Source organism: Sorex araneus, chromosome 10 (genome assembly GCF_027595985.1).
Source record: "Sorex araneus isolate mSorAra2 chromosome 10, mSorAra2.pri, whole genome shotgun sequence".
Lineage (NCBI taxonomy): Eukaryota > Metazoa > Chordata > Mammalia > Eulipotyphla > Soricidae > Sorex > Sorex araneus.
The window spans coordinates 25,278,992-25,297,592 of record NC_073311.1 but is presented as its reverse complement, the minus strand read 5'-3'; the positions used below and the strand labels follow the sequence as shown (position 1 = coordinate 25,297,592).

The 18,601-nt window shown below is 36.0% G+C and overlaps 1 protein-coding gene across 1 annotated transcript in view; it reads right to left on the bottom strand.

Annotated features, from left to right (window-relative positions):
• TMTC2 (transmembrane O-mannosyltransferase targeting cadherins 2) overlaps positions 1–18,601 on the bottom strand; it is a 450,942-nt gene that overhangs the window by 120,170 nt on the left and 312,171 nt on the right. The window contains exon 8 of the mRNA XM_004602709.2: positions 13,244–13,365. Within this exon, the coding sequence (XP_004602766.2) occupies positions 13,244–13,365 (122 nt within the window). The remainder of the gene's footprint in view (positions 1–13,243; positions 13,366–18,601) is intronic.

Here is an 18,601-nt window from a genome sequence, read left to right as displayed (position 1 = left end):
CAATGTAAATAACACATTGTTTTCACTTCCAAAAAGTTGACTTTGGTAGCACTTCCATCCTGAATTCCTAGAACATTCCTACTCTCTCTGACCACTAACCATAGAAGAAAGTAAATTAATTACACTCATTTTAGTTGAGGTCTTAGAGATCTAAAATGGAATAACTACTTAAGGGAGAAATTATTAGGTTAACAAAGAACTCAGGTGCTCTAACTCTAATTTATTGGTCTACCAAATAAAAAAATCACTATCCTATTTATATAGTCATTAAGAACTTCTCTCAATGCCTGCCTCCTTTCCATTGGGTACACGGTGATGTTCCCCAGAGTTCATAGAGCAAACATTCCTTTCTCTGTAAGATAAGGGGTTCAATTTGAACCAAGAGTTTCTAAGATAAATATACTAAATGGAACTTTAAATAAGTGTCTTTAAATAAGGGCCTTTATGTGTGATAATGCATGTTCATGCACCTTAAAAAGGAAATACATTATGTATAGTTTCTCCAATATTAATTTTAATACTTAATTTTAAGGAATACCTAGTCATACTAATGTCTATAGAATTCATTTAGGGTATGTATTTTGTACTTTGGGGGAGTACTATCTTAATAGATATTATCAAAAATATATGACAATAGTAAAACCTTCTTATGTCCTTAAAGTTTATATTTGAAAATTTCTAATCTTATAATCAAGTAGAAAAAATCCTTGACAAGTAGTATTATACATGCACATGACCAACAGAGAGAGAGAGAGAGAGAGAGAGAGAGAGAGATTCCTCTTCCATATAGGTAGAAATAAAGCACAGAAATTACTTAGTGCATTATAGGTGGAGGAGAGGAAAAAAGCTCCAGGAAATAATCTTAAACCAAAGCAATAGATTTCAACTTAATCCTATCCAATGCTAAGAAATCTTTTGGAGATATGCAAATTTATCTCAAAACATAATTCCATAGGCTCCTTATCAAAAACTTTCTGCTCTAAGCCAGAAAATTCCTGATTCAAGCAGACAAAAATTCTGTTCTTCCAGTCACTGCTATTTCACCTGAAGAACTAAGAAATGGAACAGAGCATGTACTAGATATTATCTTCAAGTTCCATTTCTGAGAGGCAAATATTTCCTGAACTAAGCTTTACACCTAACAACTACACCATTTATCTATTGTATGGCATTATAATACATGTCTTTAGGCACCGGTCAATGCCCATCTTAAACCCAACGCCATCTGGATAACGTCAAACTCATCAGAGTCCTATTTATGCATGAATCCCCTAGCATGTTGCTGTCAGCCATCTAAAGTATTGTTATTACAGCATGCACTGTATTACAGCAGTGGCTCAAGAATGTACTGTATTCTGTCTTTTTTGACAAAGAGCCTCAATTACACCCACAGAAATGAGAATCCTACAATTTTAAGCCTTTCAGAAAAAACTATGTTTTTCATTGTGAGAAAAAATCTATTTCAAGGTAGGTTAGTGCTCAGGTATTTGGCCCCAAATCAGTGTTCTATAAGTTAAATGATACCAGGTCGAGGTCAACCTAACTTCACTGAGGTCTCCCTCCTGCCCTCCCTCTCCTTTTCGAGTATCATAAGGTTTCCTTCAAACTGAAGGATGAACGAAATCATACAAGATGACATGTCAGACATGTCATATATGCAGTATTTAAAGTACAACTTTAAAAGTTACTTTAGTTCACCATGTCCTTGTTACTTCACATATATTTGAATTCCTTTTATAATGACACATGTTTAGATTATTTTGAAAATTTAATTATAGGGAGACCAGAGAGAAAATTCAGGGATTATGGACTGTGCTGTGCACACAGTCCACCACGCTTCAATCCCTAATAATGCATGACGTCCCTACAGCACCAGCAGGAAGGGATTTTTGTGCAGATAGCCAGGAATAAATTCAAAGTGGTTCCAACTCACCGCCTTCAAATAAAATTAACTATATAGAAAGAAACATGTCTCTTTTATGACAGAACTATATCATAAGAAAATCAAAACACTTTAAGTGTATATTTATAATTATTATTATTACAATATTACAATTACTGATAAGAACAAATACTGGAGCAATAGCACAGTGGGTAGGGCGTTTGCCTTGCACTCAGGTGACCTAGGCTCAATTCCTCCGTCCCTCTCAGAGAGCCCGGCAAGCTACGGAGAGTATCCCACCCACACAGCAGAGCCTGGCAAGCTACCTGTGGCTTATTCGATATACAAAAAACAGTAACAACAAGTCTCACAATGGAGATGTTACTGATGCCCATTCAAGCAAATCAATGAACAATGGGACAACAGTGCAGTGACAGTGCAGTGCTACAATATTACAATAATTATTATTATTCTTTTAGGCATACCCAGCAATGCTCAGAGATTATTCCCGGCTCTGTGCTTAGGGCTTACTCCTGGTAGTTTTCCCAGGACCATTTGTAGTGCCAGGGAACAAACCTGGGTCCGCCTTCATCTTTCAGGAAAAAAAAAATAGAATCATGTACTTTGGACAGAAATCTGAACTTAGTCACAGTGAACCTCAGCTTGTTTATACTATAGGTCTGCACACCATGGGGTTGCCTCAGAGGTATTAAAACAGTTTAGTGTTTTCTATTACTCATACAGAAAATAAGTTACTTCTACTAGGTATAATGACTAATATGACTACTAAAAGGGCAGGATCACCCTCTAGGTAAAATTTATTTTCCTTTGCAAGTGGAGGCACACCTGACTGTGCTGGAGTGCTTCTTAGGAGACCGTGTGTTGCCAGGGATTAAACCAGGGGCTCCTGCATACAAAGCAGGTGGTCCTGCCCTTTGCTGATCTCCGAAGCCACTAATGTTTAAATCATTTTTTTTTTTTTAGGAAGGAAAGTGATACATATGGACTATTTTCAAAGAAGACTAGAAAAGAAATAAAAGGCATTCAGATGCAGAACTTGAAAAGAGTAAATTTGAGATTAAGACCAAGTTTGCTGTCAGGCCCTAGAGACGAGAATGGGGTTAAAGTACTGGTCTTGCACGAGGTCAATGCCTGTTGGAATCTAGCACTACATGTGATCACTGAGCACCACCAGGAATGATGAGCACAGAGCCATGTGTAAGTCCTGACTATCACAAGGTCTGGCACCACCGATGAATGAGCTGTTGTTTGGAACAAGTTTTGCTTTGAAATTTTAAACTGATTTTTGCTTATTTTTTTGACTCTACTCACGGGACCGTTGTGGCGGTGCTCGATATCAAAATAAGGTCAGCTGTTTGCATGCTGCATACTTCTACTGCTACACTATTCCTCTGACTCAAAAACATATTTTAATAAATACTCAAGATATGTTTCTGCATCTGAAGGCATTATGCTTCATGCTTCTAAGGCTCATGAATCTATAACTTAAAATAGGTAATACAAGAGGGAAGGGGATGGAAAGAGGGAATTATTTCGGTAGCGTGATAGCATTAGAATTTTCATGGCAGATGTGGTGACACTTACACACACGTTCAGGTATGCTATCCTATATAGAAATTTTATAATATTGTAAGCCAATGGTAAAAGAAACAAAAACATGATGACAAACACCTTGGGGCTTCTGGACATAAAGATGGTTTTGAACCTATAAGACCACTGACATGACAAATTTTACATTTAAAAAAGTTTTTATTACAGATACATGATTTACAAAGTTACTGATAGCTGTGTTTTAGGCATAAAATAATTCAACACCAATCCCTTCAATAGTGTACACTTCCCTCCACCAATGTTCCCATATTCCTTTACCATCCCATCTTAAAACATATATGGTGCCCTTTTTATACAACATATATATACACACACACACATATCACTGTATCACTGTCATCACTGTCATCCTATTGTTCATCGATTGACTTGAGCGAGGAGTTTTCCAGGCTCTTCCATGCAGGTGGGATACTCTTGATAGCTTGTTGGACTCTCTGAGAGGCATATATAAATATTCTATATTTCCCTTTATAATATGTTCACTCATGCGTGAGCCTCGGTCAATAGAAAGAGTAACAAACTATCACTGTCACTGTCATCCCATTGTTCACCGATTTACTCGAGTGGGTGCCAGTAACGTCTCCATTTGTCCCAGCCCTGAGATTTTAGCAGCCTCTCCTACTCAGTTTTCCCAACAATTGAAGGCTCCTTTCAGAGTCCGGGGAATGAGACCTGTTATTGTTACTGTATTTGGCATACAGAATATGGCACGGGGAGCTTGCCAGGATCTTCCCTGTGGGTGGATATTCTCGGTAGCTTGCCGGCTCTCCTAGAGGCACGCGCGCGCACACACACACACACACACACACACACACACACACACACACATCCTCTCCTTATTGGACACCCTCCAGAACTCACGGCTGCTTCTCCCGGAAGAGAGAATAGAACAAGGCCCCCATAACCATGCCACTGTACTCTGTACCAGGGGGCAGATGAGAGACCTCCCTGCCCCAAGGGACCCAGCCCCAGCAGCCTACCTCCACTAACCCACTGCTGCCACTCTCCAGGAGGCTTTCCACATGCTTGGGCCGAGCCTCATGCATGAGCAAACTGGGTTATTACTATAGGCAAAAATTATACTAAATGCTTCCTATGAATTATCTAATACAAACTTGTCAGTTCTAAGAGATAAGTGCCCTCTTTTACCTAGATAGTCCCAACAAAGCTGGTAAGTGATTTAGGCACTGATCTAATTACACTCCCAGAGCTATATTTCTAATTAGAAATACATATTTTCTATATATTTTTCATATGTTTTCATATATTTCATATATTTTAAATATATTTCTATATGTTTATATGACAGATGAGTTAAATGACGCAGTAGAAAGAGTAACAAACTATATTAGAAAAAACCAGTTAGTATTCCTACCATTATTTAGCAAATTAAAGGACTATAAACCAGGGTTAAAATGCATACTAAGCCATGTGAGATCTTATGTCTCTAATGAAAATTAGACAATAAAGAAATAAAATAAAATAAATAAAATAAAATAAATATTTTTAAAATAAAATAAAATAAAATAAATAAAATAAAATAATCATTACCTTGATGGCACAAAGGTAATTTTTGCCATTTGCAAGAATAAGAGCCCATAACTAAAACCGCTACCAAAAGCTTTGTTAAAAATTTATCGTAGAGGGGCTGGAGTGATAGTACAGTGGGTAGGGTGTTTGCCTTGCATGCAACCGACCTGGGTTCGATTCCCAGCATCCCATATGGTCCCCCAAGCACTGCCAGGAATGATTCCTGAGTGCAGAGCCAGGAGTCAGCCTTGAGCATTGCCGCGTGTGACCCAAAAAGACAAAAAAAAAATATCGTAGAGTAAGACTGATGATACATAAGCTAAGATATTTGCCTTGCCTGTGGCCAAGTCCAGTTTTATCTCTGGTACCACTTATAGCAAATCGATGAGCAATGGGGAGACTGTGACTGTTAACTGTGACCACTTATAGTCTGCAAGAACCAGCAGGATTCAGTCCTGAGACAGACACAGCCCCCGAGCATCACTGGATGTAGTCCAGGTAGTTCCCAAATTCTCCTCTAACCAAGAGAATAACTTATCCAAAACAGTAAGGCACCAAGGCCATCTTGATCTTAAGAAAAAAAAAAATAATGCTGCTAGTTTTTCTTATCATTATTGTTTATTATACAGAATGACATGGCTAGTAAATATGTGTTTAATGCAGGTTTTTGTAAAAGATTTTATTTTTACAGTTGCCCAAGAAAGTCAAACTATATGAAGAGGTGTATCACTCTTCCACCTGTAACCCTTCAATAACAAAGACTGTCAGGATACTGGGGAATGTGAGGACCTGAGCCTGCTGATATATTCTGTCTAAGGATGAAAACAGACCAAATAAAGAAGCTGAAGAAACAAAATAATGACAATGATATGTAAATTAGTTTAAAAGCAGTTTCATCTCATTTGCCTCTAAATAAGAATGCTCGTTTATTTTTCAACAAAGCATCATTTGTGCACTGGCATAAGCAGTTAGAATCATAGCAAACAACCTTTAATATCAAAAAATCTAAATGACTTAATTTTTATTATTCTTATGTATTTGGCAAAAGAAAATGTCCTCAGTATTAACTTCTAACTGACAGGAAAAAATTAAATACAAGTCTGGTGCATATTGAAGGTATTTGAATTCTATGTCACTTAGTGGCAACAAGAAAACTTAAGATTGATTTTAGGTAACATGTATATCTTGGCTAAGGAGGTGTTTTCAAGGGAAAAAAAACAACTGAACCCATTATACTTCAAAGTGGAAATAATTCACTGATAATGATATAATTTCAGAAATTTAAAACAAAGTTTGGGTGAAACCATTTCATCTAAAATGTGTAACTAAATGTTTTATTGAATTTAACTTCATTCTATATTCCATCCAATGTTTTAGAAGCATGACTTCGGTTATATGACCACATTTTTTTGCAGAGAGTAAGTTTTTCACCTTGTTTTAGAAACATCCATAATAAGTACGGTAAAAGTCATAGAAAAAAAATATGTTCGGTTCTCTCCCACTCTGAACTAAACATGGCTGTGCAGTGATTCAAATGAAACAGAGCAAATATTATTCACCATACAAGAAGGGTAACATTAGCTCTAAATGATCTCAATGACTCTGGTCTAATAGTAGTAATTATTACAAGAGATCCAAGGAAACACAAAGTGGAGCACTTCCAGATAGATTACATTGACACCATTTTAGCCTGTGGTGTGGAACTTTTCTATCAAACCTCAAGTACTTTCACAACTGGAGTTTTATGCAGCCCAATTAACTTTGGCTAGACACAAAAATCTGGCTCTGTGTGTCCAGGCAGCAGCCAAAATAAAGGTTTCCAGTATCAAAAATTACTGTTAGAATCTCCCTTCTCTCTTACCAACCAACGTTTGAAGAGTAAGCTAACAGCCAACTAGCTTTTACTACAATTTAGGTCAATATTAATTTTACTGGCTCACAGATATTACAAAATATTTGGCTTGCACAAAATGAATGGGACAGAAAGCAAGACAGTCCCAAAATATCAAAGTAAGTATAAGCATACAACTAGAGAACATACAGTTTGGGAGACGACTCTGAAGTCATCTGAAATAGCATCCTAATGAAAATGTTATTTCTCTCTTTCCCTCTTAATGCAGGCCAAAATTTAAATTCATGGCATGATCCACAGGTAACAAAGGTCAAAAAAGGAATAAATCACAATTTTAAACCAGCTTATCTTAATATTTTAATTGGACATGACATTGGTATGAAAATTCCATATATATTCAGGCAATTTCACCCGAGTCCAACTGGACTTGAACTTGTAGAGGCTACTGGTGATGCTAAGGCAATAATGTTTCCTGGGTGTTGTAAAAATTTTGCTCTAGTTATAATACAGGACCTAGAAATGTAGTGGCCAGAAAGAGAAGACTTTTAGGAATCAGTCTTTACCCTGTGATGCCTAAAAATCTGTCACTGTCACTGTCATCCCATTGCTCATCAATTTGCTCAAGCAGGCACCAGTAACGTCTCCATTGTCAGACGTGTTGTTACTGTTTTTGGCATATCAGATACGCCATGGGTAGCCTGCCATGGGCTCTCTGAGAGGGGTGGGGCTATTGGATCCTGGTTGGCCGCATGCAAGGCAAACGCCCTACCCGCTGGGCTATTCCTCCAGCCCCTATTTAACCCCACAAATTAAAAAATATACAAATAATATTCAAAAGTAACTTATAAAGAAGGGGGCTGGAGAAAACATCTTTCAGAATCTATTGGTAGAATAAAGGGTAAAAACACATTGAGATTACTTAATAAAAAAGTGTAAATTAAGTTTAATTCAGAAGACCTTCATGTTACATATAACTCTACTTGATAGCTAAGTTATTACAGAAGATATCCCTTAAACCTCTGAAGCAGTTTCCTTATTTATAAAAAGAGTAGATCAGGTCATATACACATTCTGGAAATACAATGTGCTTCCTTAGATCCAGCTTTGTGAATGTAAATCTGGAACTGAGCTCCGCTTATACACTTTGTTTCTTATAATTCCAGTCAAAGAAGCAACTGTTATTTTTGGTGGTGGAGGGTTGGGTTGAGGAAGGAGGAAGTTGGACCACACCCAGCAGTGCTCAAGGTCTACTCCTGGCTCTAGTGCAGGGATCATTCTTGGTGGATGCAGGGGACCACATGGCTTGCCCCCTAGTCAGCAGCATACTAAACAAGTGCTTTACCTGCTCTACCTGCTCTTCTATTACTCTGCCATCCAACTTTCTTGACTGTATAACCAAAGGCACTAGAGTACGTGACTTTATGTTACATACCTCCATGTTAGTCTTTAGGTTCTAGTAAAAATGATAAACATGTGCAGTTATTCTTGACTATCAACACTTTACTGTTGATGAACATACCTGCTACGCAAATTATACAGTTGAATTAAGTCTCTTAGATTCTACCAGGAGGATGATTGTAAAATAATCCCCAGAGTGGGAAGAATTTGGAGTTTAAAACCTCAAGAAATAAAATGTTGACTAACCCCTCCTCCCTCCATTAAAAAATTCTGAAATAACACATATCAAGCACAGATCCTCAAGAGATATACAATTATATTGTATCCATGACCTTTCAGGGGCTTGAAAGTTTGTGCTGTGTTTATGAGAATGCCACTCACCTTCAGTTATTTATCACTGGGAATTAGAGCAATGTCTAGTGTACTATAATACATCTCAATACATGTGCTGATCAGCATTAGTGAGGAATATTAAAATGCTTGGAAACAAAAATATTTATAAGCCCCGTTGTAGCCAGTCCAGAAATAAGTTAAAAGAGAAAAATGTGAAAGAACAGAACAGGGTTTCCAAGACACTGAAATGCCATATACTGAAGAGATGAAAAGATAAGTAAAGACTTACACGACTTACTTCCTGTCCCATGTACAGGGTCAAAGAAATGCTATAGATTTATGTCTGTACTTCAGTCTGGGAAGTGCTTTTACAGAGATACTGAGGACAGTGCTTTGGAAGTACAGAGAAAGGAGAAAAATAATTGCTTGAAAGACTCAAGGCAAGACTTCACAGAGTAAATAAAATTTGAGCTGGCAGAGAAGGAAAGGGCATTTTTGGCAGAGAAATCAAAAAAGGATTTGATCTATGGAATTTGTTAAAGGTTTCTGGAAAACTAAATCCCTTTGAACTTTCTAAAATACCATAAATATTGTATAAATTCTTTTAAAAAAATTGCACAAAGATGTACAATAGAAACAATTTCACCGGTTATATTAAAAGCACAATAATAAATATATTTTCCTAATCTGTCTTGTAAAATGTAATTCTGATATGCTATTCTACAATCTAATTCTAATATAACTGTGTGTGAAGTTTATGTATCAATTTTAATTTTGACAAAAAAGTGAATCTACCATTCCCTTTCAATTCTTCATGTCTTAAAAATAACAGTCTATTCCATTTAATAATATGTTTTATTCAAAGTAGTCAAAGTCAAAATGTGTGGCATTTTCCATCCTGCCAATTCCATGTCAAGTCAATGGCATATTACCAAGCCAAGAAACCCAAAATTAAACAAAGGGAATCCATAGGGATTATAAATTTGCCAAATTTCATAATTCAAAAAGAAACTGTTAAAGATGGTTTGAGGTTTTGGCTCTATGATTTCAGTAATTTCATAATTGGGTTTATATTTCATCTAATCAGCAAGTCAGAAACTATGAAAGTAATGGGGGGATTAAAATTTGAATTTTCATGGCTAAGTCCTTCATTCATTTTCATTTCTGTATGTAAGCTGAAAATTTTAAATCCTGCTTTTAAGAGATGCTTTAAAATATTTTTATAAAAACCACTTTTTAATATCCAAAATCGTGTCCCTGTCAAGGAACTATGTTTTACTGCATAATCAATGAAAAGCCCGTGTCAACTTTTTAAAAAAAAATGCAGTACAAAGATTATGTAAAGCTTATTTTTAAATGCATCAGAATTTTTAAAAAATGGAACAATGATTATGTGATAGTAAAGATTATATTCTGAATATAGTATATTCAGAAACAGTATATTTAAGATCAAGTGTTTTCTTTTCTAAATGATATTTTTTGCTTAATCAGACATCTCACACTATAAAAATTTTTGAAAGCAGTCATTTATTAACATAAAAAGAATGTTTCCAACGTGCGACATACAGCAGCAGGAGCAAGAGATATATGTGAGTTCTATTCTTATGTAATGGAGTGTGAATTACCATCCTATCAGAATAGGAAATGGAAATGGCTTTCCAGAGATAAAACAAACTTTTTCCAACTGATTAAACTTGACATATTATGATCTTTTAAATGTCAGAAATAGCAATTTGTACCCTTCAATTATGAGTAATGCTCTATCCCTTTCTCTGTTATTTTCCTACTTATGAGGCCCAACATTAATTTCTTTCATAAATTCTTTGCAGGTGTTTTCATCTTTTTCTTTGCACATGAAAAGATTCCCTCACCTTTCTACTGCCCCCATACAAATGTTTTCCCATAATATTTATAATTTCTAAAAGTTCTTTCTTAATTTTTCATTAGAAACCCTTTTATGGCATCTTCTCTGAAATGCTTCTAGCATCTCAAGTAATTTTTGGAGTTTTGTCATGTTTCTTCCAGTTTTATTCTCCTAATGATTTGTTTCAGTTCTATTTTTTTATTGTTATTTTCAATTCCTGTAATATTACTGATATCTTTAAAGAGTGAGTAAAAATGCTGAGTGAAGTTCCTTAGGTATAGGGGAGTTTTCTAAACTAGAGACAGACATCTACCCTGCAATCTAGTTCAGGAGCAAGTCATTCGCAGATAACCTCCAAGTAGATGCTGATGGATACCTCTTCTCTACAATATGATTTCTTTAGATCAAAAGTCAAAAATGTCTTGTCATATGCTTGGGAGTACTAGGCCAGTACTGGGAGTGTAAATTTTGTGTTGCTGATACTTTAAATGAGAGGAGGACAAAACTGATGTACTTTTTTGACACCAGACATTTCGTTTATTCCTCCTTTCCACCTGCTTTTGATCGTTGAAGCACTCTCAGTCACTTTCTCCATCACATTGAGTTTCGTCTTTTACCTGCAGGTGACCACCTTATTGCTGGCCCTGTGTGTATGGGGCAAAGACCTGACTCTTTTTCCCACTAATTAGCCCTGTCTATACTACTTGACTTTTCCTTCTATGTCAGCTTCCCCCAAATCTTGAGTCTCTCCAGGTGGTCTTTATTTTCTTTTTATGTCAGATTTCATTTTTATTCATTCTAAATCTTTGGATGGTCATTTTCTCTGCTTTGACAAATTAGTTTCAGGACTATTTTGTGATCAGTTTAGATTTAATTGTGCTCTTCTGAAGAACATCAACTATAATGTTTTCAACAAGACTTTTTCAGTAGACTGATTCTTATTTGATTTCTTAAACTAGGAATTAATTATGCAAGTGAATTCAAAATGCAATGCTGGGTCTTTGTGATCAAAGGGAAGAGAGCGGTGTATAGACTCCCATTATTCTCCACTCAGATCTCCAATTTTTCTTTATACAATGATCTTCTGCCTTGTATAGGTATGCAAATTTACTGTACATTATCATATTACTGAAGTTATGAATATTCCTTTTTTACTTTTACATCTTATTCCCGACCTTCCAATAGTCTAAAGCTTTGCCTATTTCAGAAAGAATAAAAACAAGCACAAAATTCCTTTCCATGGATTGCCACAATTAGTAAATGTTCTCAATTGTCCACTGGTTAAGCCTAATGCTTACTTTCCTGGTACTGATTTAAAGTTTCGTCTTTTAGTTCCTGGGAAACTCTCTTATTATACTCTGAGCTCAACTACGCAATAGAGTATATCTGTTATCTTTTATTAAACACACCTAGGTACTTGTGTGTGTGTTGGGGGAGGGGCAGAATTAGGGGGTGTTTGTACCACAGCCAACTGTGCTGAGGATTTACTCCTGGCTCTATACTCAGGGCATACTTGTGCCAGGGGTCAAATCCAGATTGGCAAAGTGCAAAGAAAGTATATTACCAGCTGTACTATCTTTCCGGTCAAATCTAGACATTTTTAAGTGTGATAAATAATTTTTTAGCAGCATTTTAGTGATATCTTAGAATATTTACACAACAGTTTCATGTGTTAAATCTATCATCATCATCTTCTCTGGGAAATAAACATTATCGGTTTAAATAATTCAAAGATAACTTTCCATTTTACTCACAGAGTAAAATGTCATTTTCCTGACAGTGTCCTTGATTTTCAAGTGTTTTTTTTTTTAATTAGTATTTTGGAGAGATATTAGGTGGTCTACTAAAATTAAAAAATAGATTCAGGCTATAACTGAAGACTGATTCTAGTTATTATCTGGTTTAACTCAGAAATTTTACTTAAGCAAAACCCAATATGAGACCAGAAGTCAGTTACTGGCAGTGAGGTGCATTCCTTGCATATTGCTAACCCCAGTTTCATTTCTGGCACTACATAAGGTTCTCACCTGGGGACCTCTCCAGAGAGCAAAGCCAGGAAGAGTCCCTAAGTACTATTATAAGTACTATTATAAGTAGCGCACACACACACACACACACACACACACACACACACACACACACACACACACACTTACTTTTCTGTTTTGTAAAAAACATTACTATCATTTGTAACACATGAAATTACAACTTGGGGGGAGTTATAATGTTAGAATGAGTCAAATTAATATCAATGAATTAAACTATATTGAAGGAACACCACTAGTCACACAGTGGCTGATCACATGGCAAATACTTCCCTTACTGAATGATTTCCAAAGAATAGGGATACCAGGTGGCATTGATAAAACACCATGAAGAGACTCCTACCTTCCTAACTAGAATCAGATTAATTTATAAATTATAGATAATCTAGGGTTAACATTAACATTGATATAAGAGGGTAATATTTAAACATATCCTATGACCAATTTGTTATATAATCCTACAGTTGCTGTTTTCTATATTATTTCCATTGTGATCCAGATTCAAAATGTAAATCATTTTAACTTTGGCAAATCCCATAGCCCAAAGATATAGTTTTCTGTTTGTTCTATCCAGGGTTCTATCAGCCTGCTTGCCATATTTGCATCCTAACAGCCTGTGTTAATGAAGACCCAGTATTCTAAAACCCATCATCTTAGTCTGAAAGGAGAGAACTCTTTTTGCAGTGGTGAGGTAGTTAGTAACTCACAGTTAGAGCTAGCAGTTTTCCGTAAGTGAGATGAGCAGGGATGTGGTCAGTCTTGGATCTCAATGACTCCATGTACCAATGCTCTGCTTCCGGGAGCCTACTTAATCGCATGTACGCTTCACCTGCAAAGAGAACCATGACACTCAAACACACAGCTTCCCAACAGCGTAACATCATCATGTTTATGGGTTCTTTGGAATTTAAAATGCTGTGGAATAAAATACTTTTTATCTATTTTCTCACTTAAACTGCAAAAACTCATCATGATTTTTAATTTTGATGAGAAAACTTATGTCCGGTGAAATTAAATGAAATAGTTAAATTAAGTTTAGAAAACAGTAAATGTTGTTAAGTTTTAATTTTTAACTTAGGAACAGCTTTTCCTCCACCATAAGCCCTTTATTACCATTTTTAAAGGATAAGATTGACTTTCTTCTATACAATCATTGATTCTTTTATATTCACATTCACTCATTCCTTTACAAGTTTAGGTACTTATAGAATACTAAGCAGAAAGTATTATGCAGGACCTAAATAAAAGATTATGACTAGGTTTCACAACCATGTTCAAAAAGTAAAATTTGTTCTTATTAACTCTTGAGGAGTTAAAATATCTTGAGTTAAACATTTGTACTAGATTTACATTTTTTAAAATAAATTACTTACATATTATACTTTAATAATCAACTTACCATTTTTACTTTAACAATTTACCAGTTTTAGTAGAGCCAAGTTTATTGCTTAGCCCATTAGTAAAAAACAAACAGAAACTTGCATATCTGCTAATTATTTATCATGTGTCCAGCAGCCTATAGGAAGCTTTTCAGGCTTTTCAGGTGTCACCTATAATTTTTAGATTAAACAAAATTTTCTTACCAAACAGGAAAAAATGTCAAGCAGAAAAAACAAAGGAAATAAAGCTAAAATATATATAGCAGCCACTTGCTTATTATTATCACCCTTTCCCTTTACAATTATACTTTAGAAGAATATTCACCTGATTGAAAATTATATTTTAATATAATTTGCCTACTTAAGCTAAATATGGGCTGGAGCGATAGCACAGCAGGTAGGGCATTCGCCTTGCATACGGCCGACCCAGGTTCGATGCCTCCATCCCTCTAGGAGAGCCCAGTAAGCTACCGAGAGTATCTTGACCGCATGGCAGAGCCTGGCAACTTCCCCATGGCATATTCAATATGCCAAAAACAGTAACAACAAGTCTCACATGGAAATGTTACTGGTGCTCCCTGGAGCTAATCGATGAGCAACGGGATGACAGTGACAGTGAAGCTAAATATTGTAGTTACAAGAAGTTCTACAAATATATTAGTTACTCCCCTCTTTTAAGACCAGGCAATAGATAGGTAATCTTCATTACTTTCAAGCAGAGCTTTATAGCTTAGCTAATTGTCACAATGATAGATTTTTCAATCTAGAAACATCATCAGAGACTACTTCATAATGTACTATTCCATATTGGTTGTACATTTTGTGTTAAAAGAAGAACTGGTTTCCCCTTTAAATCATATTCTCATATTGCTCCAGCACTGGCAATACAGATATAAATTAATTTGTGTCTCCTGCACTGTTAAGTGCACTTTGCTCATCCCATTACTTAAAAAAAAAAATACTGGTAACAATAGTAATATGTAGTCAAAAATATATGCCTTCACTCACACTTATGGATGTGCTTCTAATTCTGGGACTATTCTTCAAATTTACTATCATAAAATGACAGCTAAAAAAAGTTACACTTAAATTTAAAGTATGTTTTACTGAATTTAACGATGATTTGGTTAGATTAAAGCCCTCACTCAGGCTGGGATGCAAAAATACCCCAAATATCCTGAAAAAAAAAAAACAATAGATTAATGCAGGATAACATAGCCTCAGGTAGTTTAGGTTTATTGGGTTACTTCAGTCACAGTGCTCCAATTGGTCTGTGTTTATTTGTAGCTTCTTTTTTAGTGTTCTGTGGACTTGTAAATCTTGTTTTTCTCTTCTCCTTGAGTCCTTTGCATAGTTTATTCAGAGCAATGTCCTTTTTGTATGGACACAGGAAGACTTAGCAAATGCTATGCTTTTGTAACCTGGGAGTCATTTGACTCTACATGATATTTTCCTCCTGGGCATCTGTTCTCTCAACCTAAGCCTCAGCTGCCCTTACTTCCTAGCACCCCCCAAAGCAGGGTCCCGACGAGGGACGAGACGGACCCACGGCAAGTGGTGAGTTGTGTGCTAACCTGGCATCGAGATGGGCCTGGCCAAAGTGTCTAATGCTTAACTATAAGTTAAGAGCTTGGTCATGGACAAATGCTGTCATGATCCAAATAGTGATAATTAGATTTGGACCCTGCTAGGGTTAGGAATGATTAATCTGGCCTGAGTGCTGTGGTCTGAGTCTGTGGCAAGATGCTGCCAGGAGAGCAGCCTTGCAGGCCTCAATGTATCTCTTGCTATGTCCATACAAAAATAACTAGTATTAAGATGTTAATGAGTGTTTGGAATAAGGAGAGGAGAAAAACCCCTTAAGGGGTATTTTGCCTAAAAGGTATAGCAGAGATGATATCTGCATTTCTATGTTCATTGCAGCACTGTTTACAATAGCCACAATTCAGAAAAAAACAGAGTGCCCCCAAACAGATGACTGGTTAAAGAAACTCTGGTACATCTACACAATGGAATACTACGTAGCTGTCAGAAAACATGAAGTCATGAAATTTGCATATAAGTGGATCAACATGGAGAGTGTCATATTGAGTGAAATGAGTCAGAAAGAGACAGACATAGAAAGGTTGCACTCATATGTGGGATATAAAGTAGCTGAGAGGTACAAGCTTAAAATGATGCAATTTCTGGCAGATATTTCTCTGGACTTAGTTACTAAAATACTAAAATAGAGAAATCCAAAACCGTGCAACTGGTAGTGTGGCCACTTGACCTCATATCTCTTCATTCTCAGCAACAGAAAACAAATTATCAAATGCTTTCTTTTCAGAAGGTCCTACTTTAGGGGGGAGAAACTCCAAATAATAATAGTGAGGGTTTTTTTGTTGAAATATTGAATGTAATCAAAGTAAAGTGAAAGTAAAGTGAAATTTATCAGTTACACAGGTGGGGTGGGGGGCTGGGGAGGTGGGGGGATGGGGACAGGTATACTGTGATTCTTGGTGGTGGAATATGTGCACTGGTGAAGGGATGGGTGTTGGAGAATTGTATGACTGAGACTTAAACCTGAAAGCTTTGTAACTTTCCACATGGTGATTCAATAAAAGAATAAATTAATTTAAAAAAAAAGAGGTATTTTGCATACTGGCAGTCAGGAAGGCTTTGGAATGCCCCTAGGTTGTGTTCTCTTTGAACTTGACAGCCCTCAGGAAGGGCTTTCTTATGATGATTTTGCTACCTGGCTGTGTGTAGCCTAGGAGCAAGGGGGAGAGAGAAAAGGGGAGGAGAGACAAGAGAATGGAGGCTGGGGTAGATCCAGAGAGAGGACAGAGCAAGGAGTGCGGGAGATGAAAAAGATGGAAGATTGAATAAATGGTAACTAATCAGCAACCAGCTTGGTCCTCGTTCTTTCTTCGCCTGTCCTTGGCCAACAGCTGTCCTGATACAGTCCATACACAGCAGTTCCAGAGCACCGAACACGGGCGGTGAGACACAGCTGCCCAGAGAGCCAGAGAGTGCACATGCCCGTCTGCGTGCCTTAGTCTTTTACAGATTAGAATATATAAAATGGTTATGGTGGTTAAAATGGGAGGATTAAGCACAGATGTTTTATTTTATTTATGAAATCATTTATATAACAGAAAGTGTATGCACAATCCCTAAAGTATTAAAAGTTTATTAACTTGGTGAATTTATTAATTTGAATTATTAAACTAATTTTTCACGTTATTTTTAATTCTTAATTTAATAAGATATCGCATTTTAAAATCAATTAATGAGAAATTACACCAAAATATATCTCTATTGTGATTTCAAAAGTGAGTATAAAACTGATGTTAAATACATAGGAAGAGCTAAAAGATGGCTCCATAGTACTGATTTTGTTCATAATCAACCTGAAATAATACTTTGGGTCTTACAGTATTTATAAAGTCAGGTTTTAGAAGTGATAATCATTGTATTTAATAATGTTTCTATGTTTCTTCTATTAAAAATTTTAATTATTGGCAGAACAACTATACGTTTTCTGTTAAGAAAATAATGCATAGATATACCAACTTTATGTTTCTGAAATTCAATTTGTATTATATTAAGTTGTTGATACTTGGAAATCAGTTCAAAAAGTGAACTATTTAGTTCCAAGCCAGGAATTGTTTATGTTTAAAATCGCCTTTGAAGAGAGAGAGAACAAAAGGGAATGCCTTGCCACAGAGTTGGGGTGGGGCGGGGGTTGGGGGGGCCCTGGGGGGGTGGGGATAGGGTGGGTTGGTGGGAGGGATACTGGGAACATTGGTGGAGGGGACTGGGCACTGGTGGAGGGATATAAACAAAATGCAAACATGAACGTTCATAAGTTGGTAACTGTAACTCATGGTGATTAACTAATAAAATAAAATCTCCTTTGAAATGTAATATTATTAATTTGATACATGACTAGCTCATTTTCCTCAAAAGAAATTCAAAAGTAATATTAATTCATACAACTGAAATGGGAAAATACTGAAAGGGGCTATAACTAGTAGATACAAGGCAGTATCTTGATAAGTATATAAAAAATGTTAAGTAGCCTGACTTATAATCATTACAATTGAAAAAAATCACATGACCATTAATTGGATTATTAATAATAATGATGATGCTAGGTATTGGATAGTTATTGCAATTATTGCAGCAAACTACTGGGGGACTGCCTGACTTATATTCACCCACTTCTCTCATTTTTTTCAATATGTAGCCTGCATTTTCATATTGCTTGTATGAAACCTTAGCACATTACCTCCACTCAAGCACTAGTAAATAACCTTAAGTCTGGCTTTCAAAGTGAAATATTTCTGGTGTCTATATCAGTTGCATTATATAAATTTTTATTTAAGTGAAGAATGTCATTGCCTAGGTTTTGCTTCAGGAAAATGGAAAAGCAGATTAGCTAAACAAAATACATAATCTTAAATGCAGAACATAGTAAAGATGCTAATCAAATCTAGAATAACTGAAGATCGTCATCCTAAAGCTAGTGAGAATAATAAAATATGTGCCATCTACTGAGCTCAGGTGAAAATTATATTCCTGACTAATGGCAAATTGTTTCTACCATGTGATACATTAGCCATCAAGTTCATTTCACTTTGCCTTAGGCCTATCTATTGAATTAAAGGGATAAGGAAGAGCAATGATAATCCATACTTG